Source organism: Chiloscyllium plagiosum, chromosome 17 (assembly GCF_004010195.1).
Source record: "Chiloscyllium plagiosum isolate BGI_BamShark_2017 chromosome 17, ASM401019v2, whole genome shotgun sequence".
In the NCBI taxonomy this organism is placed as follows: domain Eukaryota; kingdom Metazoa; phylum Chordata; class Chondrichthyes; order Orectolobiformes; family Hemiscylliidae; genus Chiloscyllium; species Chiloscyllium plagiosum.
Genome location: NC_057726.1, coordinates 53,743,439 through 53,763,653, shown reverse-complemented (window position 1 = coordinate 53,763,653; position 20,215 = coordinate 53,743,439). Strand labels below are relative to the sequence as shown.

At 41.5% G+C, this 20,215-nt stretch overlaps 1 protein-coding gene across 1 annotated transcript in view; it reads right to left on the bottom strand.

Annotated features, from left to right (window-relative positions):
- The window catches only part of LOC122558742 (BTB/POZ domain-containing protein KCTD19-like), a 121,283-nt gene that overhangs the window by 43,334 nt on the left and 57,734 nt on the right, over window positions 1-20,215 (bottom strand). Inside the window, exons 9-10 of the mRNA XM_043707534.1 lie at window positions 18,784-18,926; window positions 4,631-4,714 (exon numbers count right to left, since the gene is read on the bottom strand). Coding sequence (XP_043563469.1) covers window positions 4,631-4,714; window positions 18,784-18,926 — 227 coding nt within the window. The remainder of the gene's footprint in view (window positions 1-4,630; window positions 4,715-18,783; window positions 18,927-20,215) is intronic.

The following is a 20,215-nucleotide window of genomic DNA, read 5'->3' as shown; positions in this document are numbered from 1 at the left end:
CGCCCAAATCAACTGTACTAATTACATCCTTGAAGAATCTCAGTAGATTTGGCAAGCATGTCCCTTTCATAAATCCGTTCGGACTCTGTCTGATCCTGCCAGTGTTTTCCCAAGTGCTCAGCTATTAAATCTTCATCAGGCTGACTGGTCTATAATTCCTTGTTTTCTCTCCATTTCTCTTCTTAAATAAAGGGGTTACATTGCCTAACCTCAAAATTGTGGGAACTGTTCCTGAGTCTATAAAATCTTGGATGATGACCAATGTATCCAGTAGATCTAGGGCCACTTCCTTAATCTACATCCCAGAGTAGATATCAGACCCTGAGGATTTATCTGCCTTCAGTTCTTCCCTTTCATTAAACCTTGTTTTCCCCAATATCTCTGGTATGTTATTTGTGAACTCCTTTGTGAAGACCGAAGCAAAGTATGTATTTAAGTTGGAGAGCCATTTCTTTGTTTCCTATTATAAATTGCTTTGTTTCTGACTGTAATGGACCTACATTTGCTTTAAACATTTTTCTCTTCATACACTGATTGAAACTTAAAGTCCCATTTTACATTCCCCAAAAGCTTACTCTCGTATTCTATTTTCCACCTTTTAATCAACTCCTTTGTCCTCCTTTACCGAAATCTAAACTGCTCCTATTTCATAAGTCTGCTGTCTTTTCTCGCCAATTTATATAGTTCATCCTTGGATCTAATACTGTCTCGGGACCATAGTCATAGAATCAACTACATCACTCTCAATCTTGATGAGGAATTCTATCTAACGTGGACACTCATCCCCAAGGGGCACATGTAACTAGAGTGCCAATTACTCCTTTAAGTGGGCTTAAGAGTGTGTTGCATAATCCTTGCATGCTATCCTCTGTACAGCTGGAGCAGGCAGAGGGCAAATGTGATGGATGCTGAAGAGCTGGGAGAGCAGCTGCAGTCTTCGAAGAAGAAAGATGAGGTTATTGAGCAACAGGAACATTATCTTCACCATGATAAAGCATTGGGTCCAGAGAGCCAGATGGAACTTAATATATACCCTCTTCACACTTGTAAATTTGTTACTGCACCAAAGGTTATCAATCCCATTTAATTCCAGTTTTATTTTAGTTCTTTCTTTGCTTTTCCTGCTGTTTAATAAAAATTAACATTCACATTGGGTTTGAAGGCATTATAGCATCTGGCAGTCCCATATTCAATAATGATAATGTAATGCTACACTAGACATTAGGAAGACAGTGGCAATCCTTCAAACACGATTCTAACATTGATTGGCACTGAGGCAGGATAGCCTCTAGAGCTTCATTATTGTAGCTGTTGTGAAAATGCAGTGCTATTGATCAGAAAGGTAATGATTTAAAGTGCCAGTGTGTTTACAAATATGATATTCTATGTACAATGAAATGTTACCCATGCCTGTTATGCACTTCAGAAGACTTTCCTTTGCCCTCCCACTCCCATTACCTCAAAACATTGTTGACTGTCCATAACTGGGAATGACTGGCAGGGGGGGGGGTGCGGGTGGCCTGCCCTATCCTACTCAGAAGCCTGTTGACCATGGTATTTAGGGCAGATGACCCCAATAACTTTTGTGCCTCAAAGGCCCATACATGCTGAGTGTCTCCTGGCTAGATGAAGGCTCACACTCCTCTGCTTGAAATCCCACAGAGTTGTAGAGATGCCACACCTTTTGTTTTTCCTAAGAGATTATTGGTGAGCCTGTGCATGGGTCTTCCTGGCACCATCCTGTCTCCTTCTGGGGAAGAGGGACCTGGAGGGAGGTCAACCTCCTTTGTACTTCTGCTGTCTTGTTATTGGTGTCAATCACCAAAGGCTAAAGCAATGTTGGCATCTCCATCAGTCATTTAGTATTTGGCTAGATTTGACTCTCCATGGAAACCACCGACTTGTCCATAGAGACAGTAAGATGCAAGCATGCTGAAGACAGCACAGTACAGACAGCGTTGATGGACTCTTCCAATTCAATTTACTGAGTGTCTCCAATAAAACTGCCCGCTGTCCATATCTGTTGTCCATCTCAATAAAGTTATTAATGGCTGATACCATGGGGTCTTCTTCTTTCTGGGGCTGAGCAGTTGCCTAGTCTTCAGCAGTCCTCAAAGGCCAACAACCTGGGGCATTACTTTCTCAACCACTGCAGAGACGTGCCCATGATGTGATCATCAGAACGTGCTCCCAATTCTAATCTCAATAACCATTAAGATGTCAGTAACTAAAATAGGGGAAAGCATGGGAGTCAGCCTTGCCAGTGCATCCACTGAGAATTCTGTGCCTTCTTCCTCACAGATATAGGAGGAGATGATGTCTGGAGGGGCTGGTTGATGCCATCCATGCCGAAGGAAAAATGGGTATTAAGCTGTGGAGTAAAAAGTAGTAACTTAGGCATGTTAAGAATACATCATAGTGGTGGTAATAGGAGAACAGCAACATGCTAGACAAGGAACCTTACTTGGTTGCTGAGTCATGGAGGATTGGCATCACCAAATAAGTAGTCACCCTCTCCCTCTAAGGCAAGGATTCTCTCCTCAAAGGGGCTGAGCAGACAAATGTTGGGCTGTCCAACACCTGCCTTGGTCCTCTCCATCATGTTGCTGTTTGTCATTTTCGCCTGCAATCAGACAAGGGCAGAGTTTCAGTGAAAGTGGCTGACAACTTGTCATTGTTAGTGCAAGTAAAAGAAAGGTGTTGAGGTGTCCCAAGTGGTGAACAAGAAAGCTTAGTATTTTGGGGAAGGGCTAGGTAAGAGTGATTGAGGAAGAATACTACACTTGGTGAAAGGTGCATGCAGTGGCAGAGTTTGAGTGAGTGAGGGGCATCAGAGCAAAGATTGTGGCATTTATCCTTGCTGAGAAAGGAAGGTCATTAATCATCTTCCGACATTCCTAGGCATTCCTCTAGACTGTGAGCACTGCACTGATCCTGAAGGAAACATCAGACAAGGTTTGCAGGAACTGGTGCTGTAGTCTCATGTGACGGTCCGGAGGAAAAAGGACAACTCTCCAGTCCATCTTCACCTCCAGGTCTCTGTCAGCAAAATGGGATGCCAACTTATCTCTAGGGTAATTCTTCAAACACTGCAACTGTGAAGAGTTATTCATGACTTACAGCATTTGAAAAGTACACAGCTGAGATTTAAGGATAGCAAGGAATCCAGAAGCATCTGGCAGCAGCAAGACTTCTACCACTAAATACTTAATGCATACGTAATGAAGTAATTAGTGTAAAATTGTAGGAGAAAACAAAGAGAAACTCTCCACGAAACTCGCTGAAATTAACATTTAGCCAGATTTTAGGGAAAAAATTAGCCCATTATTTTTCTCAGTATTGTTATCTTGCTAATATCAATTTTAGTGAACCCTTGCCCTTGATTCAATATTGATAGCTACTTTTCCTCTAATGTAAATACTGAGTAATTAATCAATATATTGTAGTTTCATTTTTAATTGACAATTATCAATTCTCAAAGGGTTCTACCATGCAACATTTTTTTGGCATTTCCTTGATGTCCACTGGAACTTCTATTTACACTCCATTTTTGTAGTTTGTATTGTCTATTTAATTATCTTTGCTGTTCTTTGTTTCTTTCCCATTTGCCAGGTTGCTCAGTTATTTATTTTATATTTATTCCTGTTTAATATTGTCTGTTAATTGTATGGCAAGTAAAGCTTTTGCCCCTGAGTATAATTTGTTTCTTCATCATATTAAAAGCTTTGATTTAAGAGTCCCCCATCCCAGCTACAGATCTAACCTATTAACAGATCTGCCCAGTTTACTATGGAAAGTCATTTTCATATTGTGTTGAAACTTTACCTAAATCTAGATTCTTAGTAGCTGCTCTACTTTACTCCCTTTCAAATATCATGTTGAACCCAAACACTTTATGATCACTGTTCACTAAATTTTAGTGCACTCTGAGGCTACTGGCTACATGTAGCCCAATATTCAATCAAATATGGCTTGCTCCCAGACAAGGCGCATAAATCTATCCTGAACACACATTCATATGTTCACTACCTTTCTGATATGAGATTTAATTTCAACAAGTAAAATTGTTTCAAATCTTGTTTATTGAAGTGAGCCATTTTAGAGTAATGACAGTATCCTTGAATAAACCTCAATTTTCAGCATTAAAATCTAGAAATCTGAAATACTTTTCTGATTTCAAACTTCTCCATTTCCTTGTCAAGTTCTTTGAACATAAACTGTAGCTTTCTAAAATTGCTTATTTTCAGAGGCCTGTCATCTCCTTTGTTCAGCAGGTTTACAAAAAAAAATTAAATTGCTTTTGATTTCTTCCCATGGCTATTTCAATGTAATTTTTGCTACCAATCCTTTTTTTAAAAAAATATTTGTTCATATTAAGACTAGTTTCTTATGCCCACCCTCCACTAATGTGGTAACTTTGATAATAATTGGTCCTCAAATCTTTTGTGTAGTTTTCATCAGAATACATGTTCAAGAACTGAAAGTATAGCAATAATTATGAAATATGCTTATTCATTTGCAATATATAAAGTGCTGCAGATATAACTAATCATCTGAACCAGACAATAATTTTACATAAATCTACAATAAACGTGGCAATGTGTTTAAAATTTATTTTACAGCTTAATACCTGTACTGTTCACAGTGAAATAATGCTTCAGAAAGTGCAGGAATTTTACATTCTTCTATTTCTTGACACAGTAATGGCCATTCCCTGCAATTTGAAAATGGATTTGAATAAAGAACAATGATAGGATTGTTATGATTGACATGAGATATTAGTCTTTTGACATTAATGCAATATTTCGAACATTGTTTCATAACAAGGCTAAAACACTAGTTATGTTATATTTAGTCTTATATAAAGTGCATTAAATATTCTCCAAATTAGATTGCAAGGAATAGTTTCTTAACATTGCACTGTACCATTTATGAACATTAATCAAAAATAATACCATGATACAATGAGAATGTTTGTAAACTAAACATTCACTCGGGTGTTGTCTCATTTATTCTATGCATAGATACCAGACAGAATTTTTGAGTCACATCAGAAGTGGGACTAGAGGCAGGAAGATAAGAAAACTGGTGCTGGCAAGTGTTGTACCACTTTGACAGCATGATCCTGTCTCTGCCCCATTTTGACAAGGCGGTGTCAGGTACTAGTTCACTAATGAGGTCATTTAAAGGTCTAACAAGTCCCACATTCTGAGGCTGATAACAATTTTCCCAGCCAATGCATAGGAGTGGACTGCTGATGACAGACTGCGGGGCCAACATTCTAGCATTGTTTACAAATGCCTGCCTCGCAGCTCCTGTGATTCTGTCTGATTCATAGGTGTTGACAAAGTGTTTGGTGCTCAGATTCATAAGTGCCACCATGCTGGCTATTATTGTCATTTCAAAGCCACTGCCACAGGAGTCAAACAAGCAAAAGCTATTAGCTTCTTCGAAAAGAACGTTTTTTTAAAAAAATGACATATACAAACTGCACAGACAGCAACATCCTGCCTATCTGCAGTGCTGCCCATTCAAGTCCTCCATAACTGAAGTATGGGTGGTTAAAGTGGTCAACCCTAAATTTAGGATGTTTTCAGAAGCTAAAATTGATGGATATCTTTGTGTTCTAACAGAGATGGATTGAAATCACATGTAGAGTAAGATTTTGTATTTGTTACATAAAGAACTTTGCTAATGGAAAACCAAATTGCTGTTACAGAATGCCATCTATACTATATTTTAATCAGTTCAAATAAAGCCAGGAGAAAGTGAGGTCTGCAGATGCTGGAGATCAGAGCTGAAAATGTGTTGCTGGAACAGCGCAGCAGGTCAGGCAGCATCAGGCTTATGCCCGAAACGTCGATTCTCCTGTTCCCTGGATGCTGCCTGACCTGCTGCGCTGTTCCAGCAACATATTTTCAGCTCAAATAAAGCCAGGGCTTTAGAACATTAAAAATAAATCACCCTCTGAGCTTGGCATCTTGCCTTCAGCTTCTCTAGGTTTCCAAACAACGTGATCATTTCAAAACAAAAATTATCCATTCTCAAAGCTGAATGAGGAAAAAGAGACAAACAATAATGGAGTATTTTCACTCCTCTAAAAATTAAGTAAAAATAGCTAATAATGCTTAATTCATGGAACTCATACAATATTCTGGAGAAACTCAAAAGTGAGTATTTTAGATCACATTATAAGAATATTTTATCAGAATATTTTAGTTCAGTGAGTTCAATGAAAGGAAAGTTTGCAACCATTACTGGAAGACAAAGGCAGGTGCTGGATGGGAACATTAGCACATGCAAGTTTCCCTCTAAGTCACACCCAAACTGACTTAGAGATATATTGCTATTCTATTATTGTCACTGGATTAAAATCATGTCACAAAGAGCACAGAAGTATGCTTGAAGAAGCCTTGGTGATTTATCTCAGTCGAGCCTATTGATGGTACACATGGATGTAGCAGTGGTGGAACAAATTAATGCAATGGATAGGTTGGCAGTCAAGCAAGCAGCTTTGTCCTACCTGTTATTGATTTTATTGAATGTTCTTGAAGCTGCATTCATCCATGGAAGTGGAAAGATTCCCATCACATTCCTGACTGCTTTGTATATAGTAGATAGTCTTTAGAAATGGAGATTAATTACCCAGCTCAAAAATTCCAGCCTCTAACTGTTTTTGTTGTCACAGTACTTCTGAGTTAAGTTTGTGGTCAATAGTAAATCACGTGACACCAATGTGGATTAATTGGGATATGGTGAATATAATACCATTGATGTCATGGGGGTTGGGGGGCCAAGGTGCTTAGATTCTCCTTTTTGGAGGTGATCATAGTCTGGCATGTGTGGTGTGAATGTTGCTTAACACCCTTGTTGCATGTGAGCATAGATTTCTTCATTAACCAAAAGGTTGAGAATGACAAAGAGCATTGTGCAGTCACTGATAAACACCCACACTTCTGACTTTTAATGAAACTGTTGAAATGATTGGGCCCAGGGCCCTAAACAGTGGAATTCCTGCAGCAATGTCTTGGGGCTGTGATGATTGGCCTTTAACAACTATTTTCCCTTGTTTTAAGTATGAATCTAACCAGTGAAGAATTCACCACCCCCCCCCCCCCCCCCCAACTCCAACTCCATTCCCATTGACTTCAATTTTACTAAGGCTCTTTGACGCCACATTTGGTCAAATTCTACCTTGATATAAAGGACCATCAACCTCACTTCAGCTCTGAAATTCTCTTAGATCAATGCTGCAATAAGGTCTGAGCTACAGACTCGGACTAGTCATTGACAGAACCCAAAATTAGCAGATTCTTACATTGTCAATGACATATTATGTCACTTTGCTGCTAACAGATTAGAATGCTGGCTCTGTAGACTGTCTGAGTAACATGGGTTGTGAAAGGATTTAGGACAGAAGCCTGGCAAGGCTGATCTCAACACCGGGAGAATCTCATTCCATCTTCTAGATATTTTAGAGCAGGTGCGACCTGAACCTCAGCCTCTGATGCAGAGGTAAACTCACTCCATCTTTTATGCTTTTCGGAAGCAACATGGCAAGTTTCTCACTGGGCAGTAACAAGTTGCCAATTAAGGGAGATCATTGCTTTTTGAACACCTTGTTAACTATCCAACTCACCTCATTATTGCCTTGCCTTGATATGCCAAATAGCACAATCACACAATCAGGCAGCTTGACTTGGTCAGCAGTCTTCAGTCTAGGCGGTATACATCTTGCTATGCAGCAGTGTGCTATGTCAATGTCACACATGGACAATGCATTAGCTGTTTACATAGCAAACACACAGCACTTGCAGCAAGCAATCTGTTCTATCCCTAAGTCTTAGGGGACGAGTCCTCACTGAACTACAAGGAAGGACTAATCAATCAAGGGCAGCCTCCATATGTCTCAAGAGGAATGATATCCAGTTGGAGTGTTTTGGTAAGAGAGTGCATGTCTCTGCAGTCCATAGAGTGAGTCACAGCCAGTCCTATGGATCCAGAGTGCCCAGTCTTGCAGACACAGTCATCAATCAGGAATCTGACGACATCTCATCCAGGATTGTCCGGAGTCACAAAGGGAGGCGGCCATGGTTGCAACATTGGCTCCACATGCAGAAATTAAGGGGAAAGTGAGTTGGGGAGAAGGCAAGTGCGGCTGTTGCTGTGGGAATAGACTTTGCAAATTAGTATACCAGACTAGAGGCTGTAGATTTGGATGAAATGGGGAATGACAACCATGAAGGGGGGCAAGAATTTCTGCAAGGGGAGGATACAGTAAAGCATAAATGGTAAAGGAGTCATGTAGGATGGGAGATCATGCAGAGTCAGGAGTAGCCTGGTTTTAATGGGTTTGGACAGGGTGGATTACTAAACTTGGCAAGGTTTCCTCATAAGCTAGGGGCTGGGTAGGAAAGTGAGCAGATCCAGGTACATGTAGATGGATTGGGTGGCCATCGGGAGAGGTGGAAAATCGATGGAATGGCTAAAGGATGATTGGAAAGGGGTTGATATTTGGGAGCTTACCAATACATTGAGACAGAGGCCGTGTTGCCTTCCACCGTGCTGGAAATTGAAAATGTATATTTAGGAAGAAAATTGATGTGTACACGTTCTAAGTGGTCAGGTAAGTGATAGAGCCTGTGAGAAAAGAGATTCAGGCCCACTGACATCAGGGTTTTTAAAGGGAAAGCACATTACACAAAGACCCATGTACTATACTAGACACAGAGTTTCAGAGTCCTTTTTTCCTGACCATCCTAATTCATTTCCATTATGTGTGTCACACCTCCCTTCCATTGGCATCACTAAATAACTCGTTGACATGTGCACATTTGGGTACAGAGGCCACAAAAGAATAGAAATATAAAACAAGGTGGGCCAAAGATGTCACCAGCACCCTCAGCTCTGTGTTTGCCTTGTTCCTCTTGCTTTCAGATGATGGAACAGTGTCAACACAGACTTCCATCCATAGGAACAGTTTGTAGTTACGAAGTGATGCCTGATTCTATAATAATGGCTTTTACAAAAGACAGAGAAACAACCAGATGTAAGGTAAAATTATGATGCTTATAAAAAAAAGTGCAAAATCACATTATCATCCATGCCATTAAATGCACTCAATCATTACCTTCATCTCTCCCCCACTAGGGCTTGGCAGTGGAATCCATTGACTATGGAAGTTGGGTGATCCCAGGGGGCACTTGCATTTAGACAAGCCATACATGCCATGCACAAGTTGACCCTCCTTGGCTTCAACTTCCAAGGTGAGAGAGAACAGTCAGGTTGGAGGTGAAGGGCCAGCCATCTCTGAACTATCCTGAGTGCTGACCTCTAAGGCACCTTTGTATCGTTCCATCTCTGGCTGGATGCCTCCTGACACTTCTGTATCCAAAGGAGCATCCAAAGTCGGTGGAGTTGTGGATAGTGACGAAGGATGTAGTAGGTTGCAGAGAGACATAGATAGGATGCAGAGCTAGGCTGAGAGGTGGCAAATGGAGTTTAATGTGGACAAGTGTGAGGTGATACACTTTGGATGGAGTAATCGGAATGCAAAGTACTGGGCTAATGGTAAGATTCTTGGGAGTGCAGATGAGCAGTCCATGTACACAGATCCCTGAAATTTGCTACCAGATTGACAGGGTTGTTAAGAAGGCATACAGTGTTTTGGCCTTTATTAATAGAGGGATTAAGTTCCATAACCAGGAGGTTATGCTGCAGCTGTACAAAGCTCTGGTACGGCCACGCTTGGAGTATTATGTACAGTTCTGGTCACCGCATTATAAGAAGGATGTGGAAGCTTTGGAAAGGGTGCAGAGGAGATTTACTAGGATGTTGCCTGGTATGGAAGGACTGTCTTATGAGAAAAGGCTGAGGGCCTTGAGGCTGTTCTCGTTAGAGAGAAGAAGGTTGAGAAGTGACTTAATAGAGACATGCAAGATAATCAGAGGGTTAGATAGGGTGGACAGGGAGAGTCTTTTTCCGACACAACTTTAAAGTGAGGGGGGGATAGGTATAAGACAGATGTCAGAGGTAGTTTCTTTACTTAGAGAGTAGTAAGGGCATGGAATGCTTTGCCTGCAACGGTAGTAGATTCGCCAAGTTTAAGTGCATTCAAGTCGTCATTGGACAGGCATATGGACGTACATGGAATAGTGTAGGTGGGATGGGCTTCAGATTAGTATGACAGGGCGGCGCAACATCAAGGGCCGAAGGGCCTGTACTGCGCTGTAATGTTCTATGTTCTAGAGTGCTAGGTTCCCCATCCCTCCCACTTCCATGCTTTCAGTGTTGATGATCAATGGCTGAGGTATTGGATTGCAGGCACGTGTGCCCGTACAGCAGACCTTGGACCTGGTTCTTCAATGGCAGCCACCAATCTGGCCAAGGAGGCAGACAGAGAATCATGATTTGTTGCACCGCTGCAGTTCTGGGCAATATGGTCCACTGATTCCCAAGTACCATCTGCTGATTCTGTGCACGTAGTTGAAGTTGCTGATTGCCAATACCACAGAGCCTTCTGTTGTTTGAGATTAAGCAGGTCCCAGGTCTCCAGCAGTTCTCTAACTCAATGTGGCCTGGAGCATTTCTTCCTCAGTCAGCAGTGGAGCTGTCACAGGGAGGTGCTCATCAGGTTGTAGTTCCACACTCTCTCTGCCTAATATTTCCACAGAGGTGTCAGAATCTGGGCTGCCGGGGCAGTCTTGCTGAGGCCTGCTTGGAAGCTTCAGTACTGTCTTCCTCAGAGATCAAGGAACTGGCTTCTGGAAGAGCCAGGCATTTCACACAATGAGATGTGGCTATATTTTCAAGACAGGAAATAGCAGTTGGAGTGGTCAATAGTTAGAAATGATGTACAATGAAAGACATTGCAGGGTTAGTTGAAGAGTTGCAGTAGAATGAAGAGTGGTACTTAGTTTTCAGGACTTGGATATTTCAGTACCCCACAGGAGAGGCAGGATTTTCTCCTCATATAGACTGAGGAGCTTACTGTTGGCACTCCTCTACCTGTAAGGGCTTCCTCTGTTTTATTATCTTCTCCTGTTATAAGAGAAAGAGACAGATCGAATGTGATGAAAGTGGATGGCATGGCTATTGCTGCTGGTGCAGGTGGGCAAAATGTAGCGATGTGTTTCCAGGTAGTGAGAAGACAATACAGAGGTTATATTGAATTCAGGGTGTGCAAGCTTGGGAGGAGTGACAGTGAGTCAGGGAAGATATTACATGCAATACTGAAAGTACTAGAGCATAAACGTTGATGGGAGAAGGGTGCAGATATAAAGTGAATGCAAGCTGACAGAGAAAAGTGTGGCACTTACCCTGATGCTACAGAGAAGATCACTAATATTCTTGGGGCATTACTGGCCATTGCTTCAGACCATGAAGAACACTGTGAACTGGCTAGTAGCCTTGAAGAAGCTGACAGGTGTTGTAACCTCCTGATGATTCTCAGGGAAGAAAATGACCCTCTATACCAGTTCCTAGACTTGGACTTTCACGTCCTTTACAGAATTGTAGCACCATCTTTCCCTTCTCTGACCTGTTCACAATCTGTCCTTGAGCGAGCAGCGCAACTTTGGAATTCCAATGTCCATTCAATTGAACTCCAGGTTTTCAAGCACAGCATAATGCAAGTGGTACAAGTTGTTCAGCAGATATTTGCTGAGTGGAATTTATTTTCTGGGAACAACACATAGTAAGATGAAGTGAAATCTGAAATTATGATTGCCATGGGTGGGATAAATAGTTAATGCAACAAGTTTGGCAAATGCAGCAAGAAAACACACAAGGCCTGTGGCAGAAATCCCTTTAAAAAAACTCAATGCAACTAGGACTAGGCAAAAAAACATAAGATTCAGCCCTATATTTTCCATGTGATGTCATGGGGTGTGTAGAAACCAAAGATGGAAGTTACCGATCTTTTGTTCTTTTTAGGTATAAGCTTCACCACCACACAGTAATGTGCTGATGATGCAGGCCTTGCAAATAATAACTTTGTCCCATAGGCAATGTATTTTTGTTCTCTTACATCCTTTTTGCTAGTCAGTCAAAGTTGGTGGCTACCTTCCAAGGGTGTGTTGAGTTTTCATAAAGAGGCTGGCAATTGGAATAATTAGATTTCTCTAACCTTTTGTGGACCAGACCTACCTTGGAAGTTTTCTACATTGTCAGAGAGATGTCAGTTTTGTAGCTGTACTGAAACAGTCTCACTAGGGCACAGCTTGATCTGGAGCACAAGTCTTCAGTACTATAGAAGAAAAGTTGTCAGAGCTGAAAGCCTTTTTGCAAGTGCTTCCAACTGTTCCTTAAGATGAAAATTGGTCAGTAAGAGGGTGTGTTATCATCCATCTACTGAATTATAGGGTAGGGGAATGAGGCAAAGTAGGATGCACTTCGGAGGGTCAGTGTGGAATTGATGGGTTGAATGGCACACTGTAGGGATTCTATGATTCTGCCATGTTTCATCTATTGATAGCTCTTTTTAGGTCACAATTTAACCGTATAAAACATGTCTGTCATTAATATCCCCTCAAGCCAATCCTCCGTGAAAGTGTCCTTTACAAAGCATCCAGGTTCTTCTACAATGAAGACTTATAGTGTAATTGATCCCCTGTTCATGAGGACTCCTCACAAGATGACTAAAGAGTTATCACTTTCTTTACAGGTTCCTGAAATCCATTATGAAATAACTCCACAGAGGCAGGCATCTTGTCACCATGTCAACCCTTTACTTACACATGTACAGTCCTTGACACTGATCCGGCTCCCTCAGAGCCAGCTTTCAGAGTGAACAGCGTGTCTGACACTCCGGTTCTTTGTAAGCCAGGGCTCCTGATGGGACCAGATTAACAGCCCCAATCAGGGATCTCATTCTATGTGATCCACCTGGCTGACCTTGTTACAATCATTTGCATTCCTCCCCATCAGAGTTCAAGAACATAGGCCTGTTCTTTTTTTGTAGCTCATCCTAGTGTGTCTTAGCACCAGGTCAGGTTCCTCCAACTCTGCCTCTCATATGGGCAGAATGTAACACACAGCAGCTCAACTCTTGTGCCCAGAGCATCTTGGAAGAAATTCATTCTCTTCTTCAGACAGCAAAGACATTGAGGCAGTGACATTGGCGTGTCCATCTCAGACTCGGAGGTATCTTTAATGCATGAAGGAGAGGGGGAACCCAAGGGTTCCAGAACAGTTGGAAAGGCTGTTGAGGAGTTGGGCATGTTTGCTCTCATGCCATTTGAAAGTTTGCAGTTTTCATATTGTCCACATCCTTGTTCAGGACTATCGCACCTACCCAAACTCTTTACGTCACTGGACCTGACCTCACATCAACCATGCCTCTTACCCATGCAAGGAAATTACCATGGTTCCTACACCTAACTTCATTCACTGAAGTAAAGTATCTCTCTTGCTTAGTGGAATCTAATGTCCTACATTGGTGTTCTTGATGCCATTTCAGCCTCTCGCCCCAGGTCTGGAAACATCAGATTTAACCTGGTGTGGAGTCTTCTCTCTGTTAGCAAATCTGTTGGAGCTATCCATTTAGTTGCATGAGAGGTGGTCCTATAATCAAATAGGTAGCTGGTAAAGCTGTTACCTGTTTCTTCAATCTGCCTTCAAAGTTTGGACTGTTCTTTCTGCCAGACCATTGGATGATGAATAGTATGGAGCTGTCCTTGTATGTTGTCCTTGTATGTCAAATACCATTCAACTTTAGGAAATACTCAATTTGCCTGCTGGTAAATGATGGCCCATTATTGGTGAGCAACACTTCTGGGAGGGAGTCTGTGTATTGCAAAAGATGCATACAGTTTTCCTATCTTCAATCCACTTGAGTGGGCATCCACAATGATTAAGAACATTGAGCTAATGAGAGGACCTGCACAGTCAACAAGTAACCGAATACAGGCTTTACCTGGCCATTCCCATAGGGGAGCTGCTTGTTGGCACTCTGGGAACTGTCCCACCAAAGTGGCTATGCCTGCATCCAATCCTGGTCACCAGACATAACTACTTGTCAACATATCCACTTTGGAAACCCCTGGATGACCCTGGTGGAGTTTAGCCAGTATCTGTGATTACCTTTGTTCAGAACAATCACTCTTGCTCCCTATAATAATATGCCATCCTCTACTGTGATCTGGTCTCTCCAAGTCCAAAAAGGTTTCTATTCTGGTTGTGACAGCCCTTTAGTTTCCCCCACCATCACCAGCTGTTTCAGCTTTGCAAGGACCGGATCTTTCTGCGTCCAAAGTCTGATATTATCAGCTGTTACTGGAAATGTGTTCAGAAAGTTTAAAATCACAATGCACTCTTCCAGTGGCCATACCATCAGTGGTGTATCTACCAGCGAGAGGCAGTTCAATGCATCCACATTTGTTACTTGGCCTTCCGGAGGGTGTTCCTACTGACAATTATGCACACTTAGTATTACAGCCCAACACTGAATTCAGCCTGAAGCAAGGACCACACTGCCTTGTCCTCTGATTATACCCAGCAGAGGCTTGTGGTCTGTTATATTGCAAATTTATGTTTGTAAAGATATTGGTGTATCTTCCTGACTCCAAGTATGACCACCAAACCTTGCTTCTCTACCTGGGCATATTTACACACTGCAGTAGCCAAAATCCTGGATGTATATACTATTGGCCATTCCTCTCCATTGGTCCAACTATGAGCTGATGCCATATGATACCAACTACGAGACAATGCCATATGGGGAGGCATCACATGTCGATAACAGATCTCACTTTGGATCACAGTGTGCCAATGCCTTAAAGGATGATAGCTGTTGCTTCACTTTCCTGAAAGTGATGGATTGGCTAGGCAACCATTTCCAAGATTTACACTTTTTAAAGAGTTGATGCAAAGATTCTAGGATGGAAGCCAGGTTACGTATGAACTTCCTGTAATAATTTGCCAGCCTGATGAAAGATTCAAGCTCTAGTGCAGATGTGGGAGCCGGGGCACCTTTGATCACCCTCATTTTATAGCCCAACAGGTGTAGCATGGTCTTGGTGACTCTCTAGCTCAGGTGGGTCACTTGGAGTTTGTGGAACACACATTTTTCCTTTTTAAGGTATAAAACTGCTTGTGAATAATGCCTAAGGACTATGTCCAAGTTCTCTAAGTGCTCCTTATTGGTCTTCCCTGATATTAGCTCATCATCTAGATAAATGCTGACCTCGGGTAGACCTTGCAAAATGTTTTCCATTGTATGCTGAAATATTGCACAGGCTGATAATATGGCAGTCTCGTATATTAGTAAAAATCCTTATGGGTATTAATTGTAGCATACTTCTAAGAATCCTCATCTAATCGCAATTGCAAGTACACCTGGCTCATGTGAGCTTCATGAAGGATAGCCCCCTGCCAGCCTTGCATATAAATCTTCTATGCGAGGGTTAAATATTTATCCGGTTGTGAAAAGCAGTTTATTGCTTGCTTAAGATCCCCACAAAGACAAACCAATCTTCACAATCATTTCAAAAGGTACTGCCCAATTCACAAACTGGGCTGGTTTGCTGATTCCTTCAGTTTCCAGCCTTCCAATTTCTGCCTTTACTTTTGCCTATAAGGCAAATGGCACGAGGCAGGCCTTGCAGAATCATGGAATTGTTTCCTGGTCAACATGCAAGGTGGCCTTGGCTCCCTTCATAGTCCCTAGACCTTCTTGAAAAATGTCGGGGTATTTAATCAGGACTTCAATCAAGCAACTATTTTCTAATCAAAAAATGTTGAGCCAATCCAGGTGAATCTTTCTCAACCAATTTCACCCATCAAGCTTTGGGCCTGAGTCTTTTACCACAGTTAGTTGTTTCTCATAAGAGATTGGAACCAAAGTTGTATTCAATCTATAAATGTTCCCCGGTATAGGTTCTCAATCTAGCCGAGGTCTTGCACAAACTTAAAGGCTGGAGTCCAGAGGCAACTTTGTTAAAGATTGGTTCTGTGATCACAAACAGCCACACTAGTATCAACCTCTGTTAGATCCTGGTGACCATTTAACCAGATGTTTATTGTGATTGAGTCTGATGTGGATGTTGCTAAACAATTTAACTGTTCCAAACCAGATGTGGATGGACTTTCCAGAGTGTGCACTCTCCTGGATACTGGCCTATGAGTTATCTTATTCAAGTTAGGTCTAGTGGGACCTTTTTTGCTGTTTTGAGTCCACATGCTGGCAGCAATTACAATGGCTTGCTGGCCCAGATCCTGAACAATTGTTAACCATTTGGCTGCAGCTTGGCTTTGTTTTGGGTTTTGCTGTGGGCTGACCTAGAGCCCCTCTGTTCAGGATATGTCCTGAGTGAGGCTATGCAATTGTCTTCATTCAAGTCATGTTGTCCAAGCTCAGTTGGAATGGTGAGGGTGTCCACTTCCATCGGAATACGTCACAATTAATATGCTCTACTTGCTACATTTTCCAATGATAAAGTTAGCTATGGTGTCTGTTTGAAGTCAAGTTTGGCTTCAACTAGTTGGCAATTTTGCATAGTTACATCATTAATCCCACATAACAAATGATCTCTCAGCATTTCAATCGGGGGTAAACAAAAGTCTATGCCTCTGTCATCTTAGCTTAGTCAAAAATCCTGATACGGATGTCCATTGTTCTCGAATTGTCGAGCAAAACCGATAGTGTCTCAGAATTAGAGAAGGTTTGAGGTTGTAACATTCCTTAACTAAATCTGTCAAATCTTGAAAGGTTTTAGTATCTGGTGCCCCAGGGAAAGTTAGGCTCCTATTAACCAAAAATGCTGTGGGTCCACAAACTGTCAAAAAAAAAATCATTGCTTTTCATCTGCCCTAATGTTATTTGCCCAGGAAAAGTAACATTCTTTCCACATATTGGGCCTAATCTTCAACGGCAGGTTTGAATGAGTCAAGCTTATGATGCTTACCCCAACTCAAAGATGACTATTGCAAGCTAATTTTGTCAGGAGTGTGCTTTGCTCTCGTTTCCACTGAAGTAACTCCACAGAGACCAGTATCCTATCACCTAGTTATCCTTTATTTACACATGGAGAATCCTTGACACTGATCTAGCTCCCTCAGAGCTGGCTCTCAGAGTGAACAGGATGTCTGACACATCTGTTCTTATTTGTCAGCTAGGGTTCCCTGATGGGACCAGATTAACAGTCCCAATCACGGAACTCATATGCTTTAAGGTCCACCTGGTTGACCCCGTTACAATCACTACACTTTATATGCCTTCAAGATATTGAATGATACTCCTGAATATTATTTGTATTTCACATCCCAAGGGTTCTCAAAAAGCACATGATAAATAAGTTCATCTAAATATGGAGACCCAAAAGGTATGAGTACATGGATCCCACTGCAGCCATCCATTTAGTCACAATTGTTAATCCTATACCAATTCCATTTGAATCTCCCTATTGGTACTGAATGCTTCAAAAAGACTCCCTGTTGAGTCCGACTATCTGAGACTCCCAAAATGAATGCTTCTGAATGACACTTCTGTAAGATCTTACAGAAATTTACATAACAAGGATGCTTCTTTCTGTTTTCTGGTGCTAGATGCAACCTGATGTATAGTCCTATACCCAACCAGTCTTCTAGCTGTGAACATATAAATAGCGAGCCTGCACATATTTTGAGTAGCATAATAACATCTGCAACATTTTGTATGGTGAAAGAAGGCTTTGATTTTGTCTGGACCTAAATAGGAATTATAAATTCACTGATGAGGCACTGAGGGTTGTTAAAATGTCAGCATTAGAGTCAGTGCTTTGCACTCATTTCATACTGTTTTGGGCTAAATGCTTGAGTTATGCAAAGTACAGCTGTGTACGGCCTACAAATTGCACTACAACAACTTTCTAAGGCTCTTTTGATAGCACCTTCCAAACCTAAGACCTTCACTCTGGTGTTTTTTTATGCGTGAAACACATGCAGAGATGATTCATTCTAAGTAACCAGTTAAAAGTCTGAGCAGGTGTTTTAAACAATGCTTTAAAATGCTTGTTCATTGCCTGTGCCTTAAGGTCAGTTCCCTCTCAGCTTTAACAAATCACAACCTGAGCAGAGAATAATAAAGAAGCACAGATAATCAGACAATCGAATGTTATATTTTACTACCTGGAAGCACAAGAGCACAGGCACATGGAAACATCCCCATTGCAATTTCATTACTAATCATACACCATCCTGACTTGAGAACATATTACTGCTCCTTCATTGTGATTGGGCCAAAATCTCTCCCTAGGGTACGTTAGGGTACTATTGAAAAATGCAGCTTCTCGGGGTATTTAGGGGTGAAGAATAAATACTGAGCTTGCTGGTAATACTGAAATTCTAGAAATATTTTTGAACCTCATGTCTTTGAGCAATCTTTATTCACGTAGCTTGGAATTCTTGTCCCATCTCAAAGATTTGATACATTGCTTGTGCAATTTATGGATTCATACTGACTCTCCTGTTTTTACTGTCAGTACCTACTCTTGTCAAAATAAATTCTCCCAAGTTATAGACAAGACTGCATAAATTGAGCAAATTCTACAACTCCAACATGGTTCCTACTAGCTTCTCCAGATAACATGCTTTGGCCTGTGGTCTTGGATTTTGTGCACATTGTGTTTGTTCCCAAACATACAGCCAAAAATCAGTTAAAGCTTTCAAAACATTTGGACTATTACATTTAAATCTCCAGTCTGGAGTGATATGAGAGTTTAAATTACTGGAACACCCTTGAAATTAAGCTCACGTGTCACGTGACATTCAGAAGTAATATTAAGAAATATTAAGTAATGCTCTCACTTGAATCCCGAAGGAATATATAGTTTGTCGAACCGCAGAAAGTTGATAATATGTCTGAACATCTGACCATCTCCAATGATGAAAAGTGTCTTGCCATATGAAATCCATTGTGCTTTGTTGCGATTATATAGCAGTTCTGGATACTAATAGGCAAAAGTTATATCATTTGGTCATAATCCAATTTACAAACCTTACATGTTGCATCATAGATTTAAAATAAATTACTATTGTATTAAGTAAAGTTTAGCATCTTTTTCAAATCATACCAAATTTGGAAGCTTTTTAGATTGATCACTCCCAACCTGAAAATCACTAACCTTCTGCAGAGAGAAAAATCCATGAAATTTAAAGCACAGAAATAGGCAAAAGACCTATGCTTTGGGCACACCCAAGACTCCTCCCACTCTCCACTATTTCAATATATATCATCATCACTTTGTCCCTCACATATCTATTTAGATTCCTTTTGGCTCATACCATTTGGCTCAATCATTCTATCTGTTAGCAAGATATCCACTCTAAGAAAATTGTCAAAAATGCTTTCAGCAGTAGCCTCCAGGAATTGCCCTTACAGGTTTTACAAAGCATTCATACAAAATTCCTGTTATATTTGAACAATGTTTGCTAAATCAGCAAAATGTTACACCAATAGACAAATGACGTGTATTAAGCAATATGCTGTTTAGCCGTACAAACTAAGAAATTTCCCGTTTGAGTCCTATCATCTGCTGAATGAGCCACTATAATCAATACAAGCTACAAATAGACTTTGCACTTTAGTTACAGGAACAACACTAGATTGTATGGTGGCTCAGTGGTTACCTTTGCTGCCTCACAATGCCAAGGATTTGGGTTCAATTCCAGCCTTGGGTGACTGTGTGTGGAGTTTGCACATTCTCACCGAGTCTGCGTGGGTTTCCTCCACGTGCTCACGTTTCCTCCCACAGTCCAAAGATGTGCAGGATGGTGAATTGGCTATGCTAAATTGCCCATAGTGTTCAGGGAATGTGTAGGTTAGGTGCATTAATCAGGGGAAATGTAGAGCAAATAGGTTAGGGGAATGGGTCTGGGTGTTCGACGTCACGGCGTGTATTAAATTCATTGAGGCGTAGACGGAGGGGGATGAAGGTAAGTCCTTTGCTGAGGACTGATCGTTCGTCCTCAGTGAGGGGGAGGTCTGGAGGGATGGTGAAAACTCGGCAGGGCTGGGAGCTGGGATCTGGTGTGGGTGTGGAGCTGGGAGTGGGACAGAACCTGTAACTGGAGTGGGTGTGGTGGTGGGGGGAATGGGGGTGGATTCATGAGCAGGGGTAGTGTTCCCCTCGGGGTTCTGGAGGGTAGGGATAGTGACATTGGGGTCTGTGAGGGGCATGTCAGCAGAATGCAGGTGAATGGCGCTGGTGGGGGTGGAAGTGGTGGTGACAACGGCAGT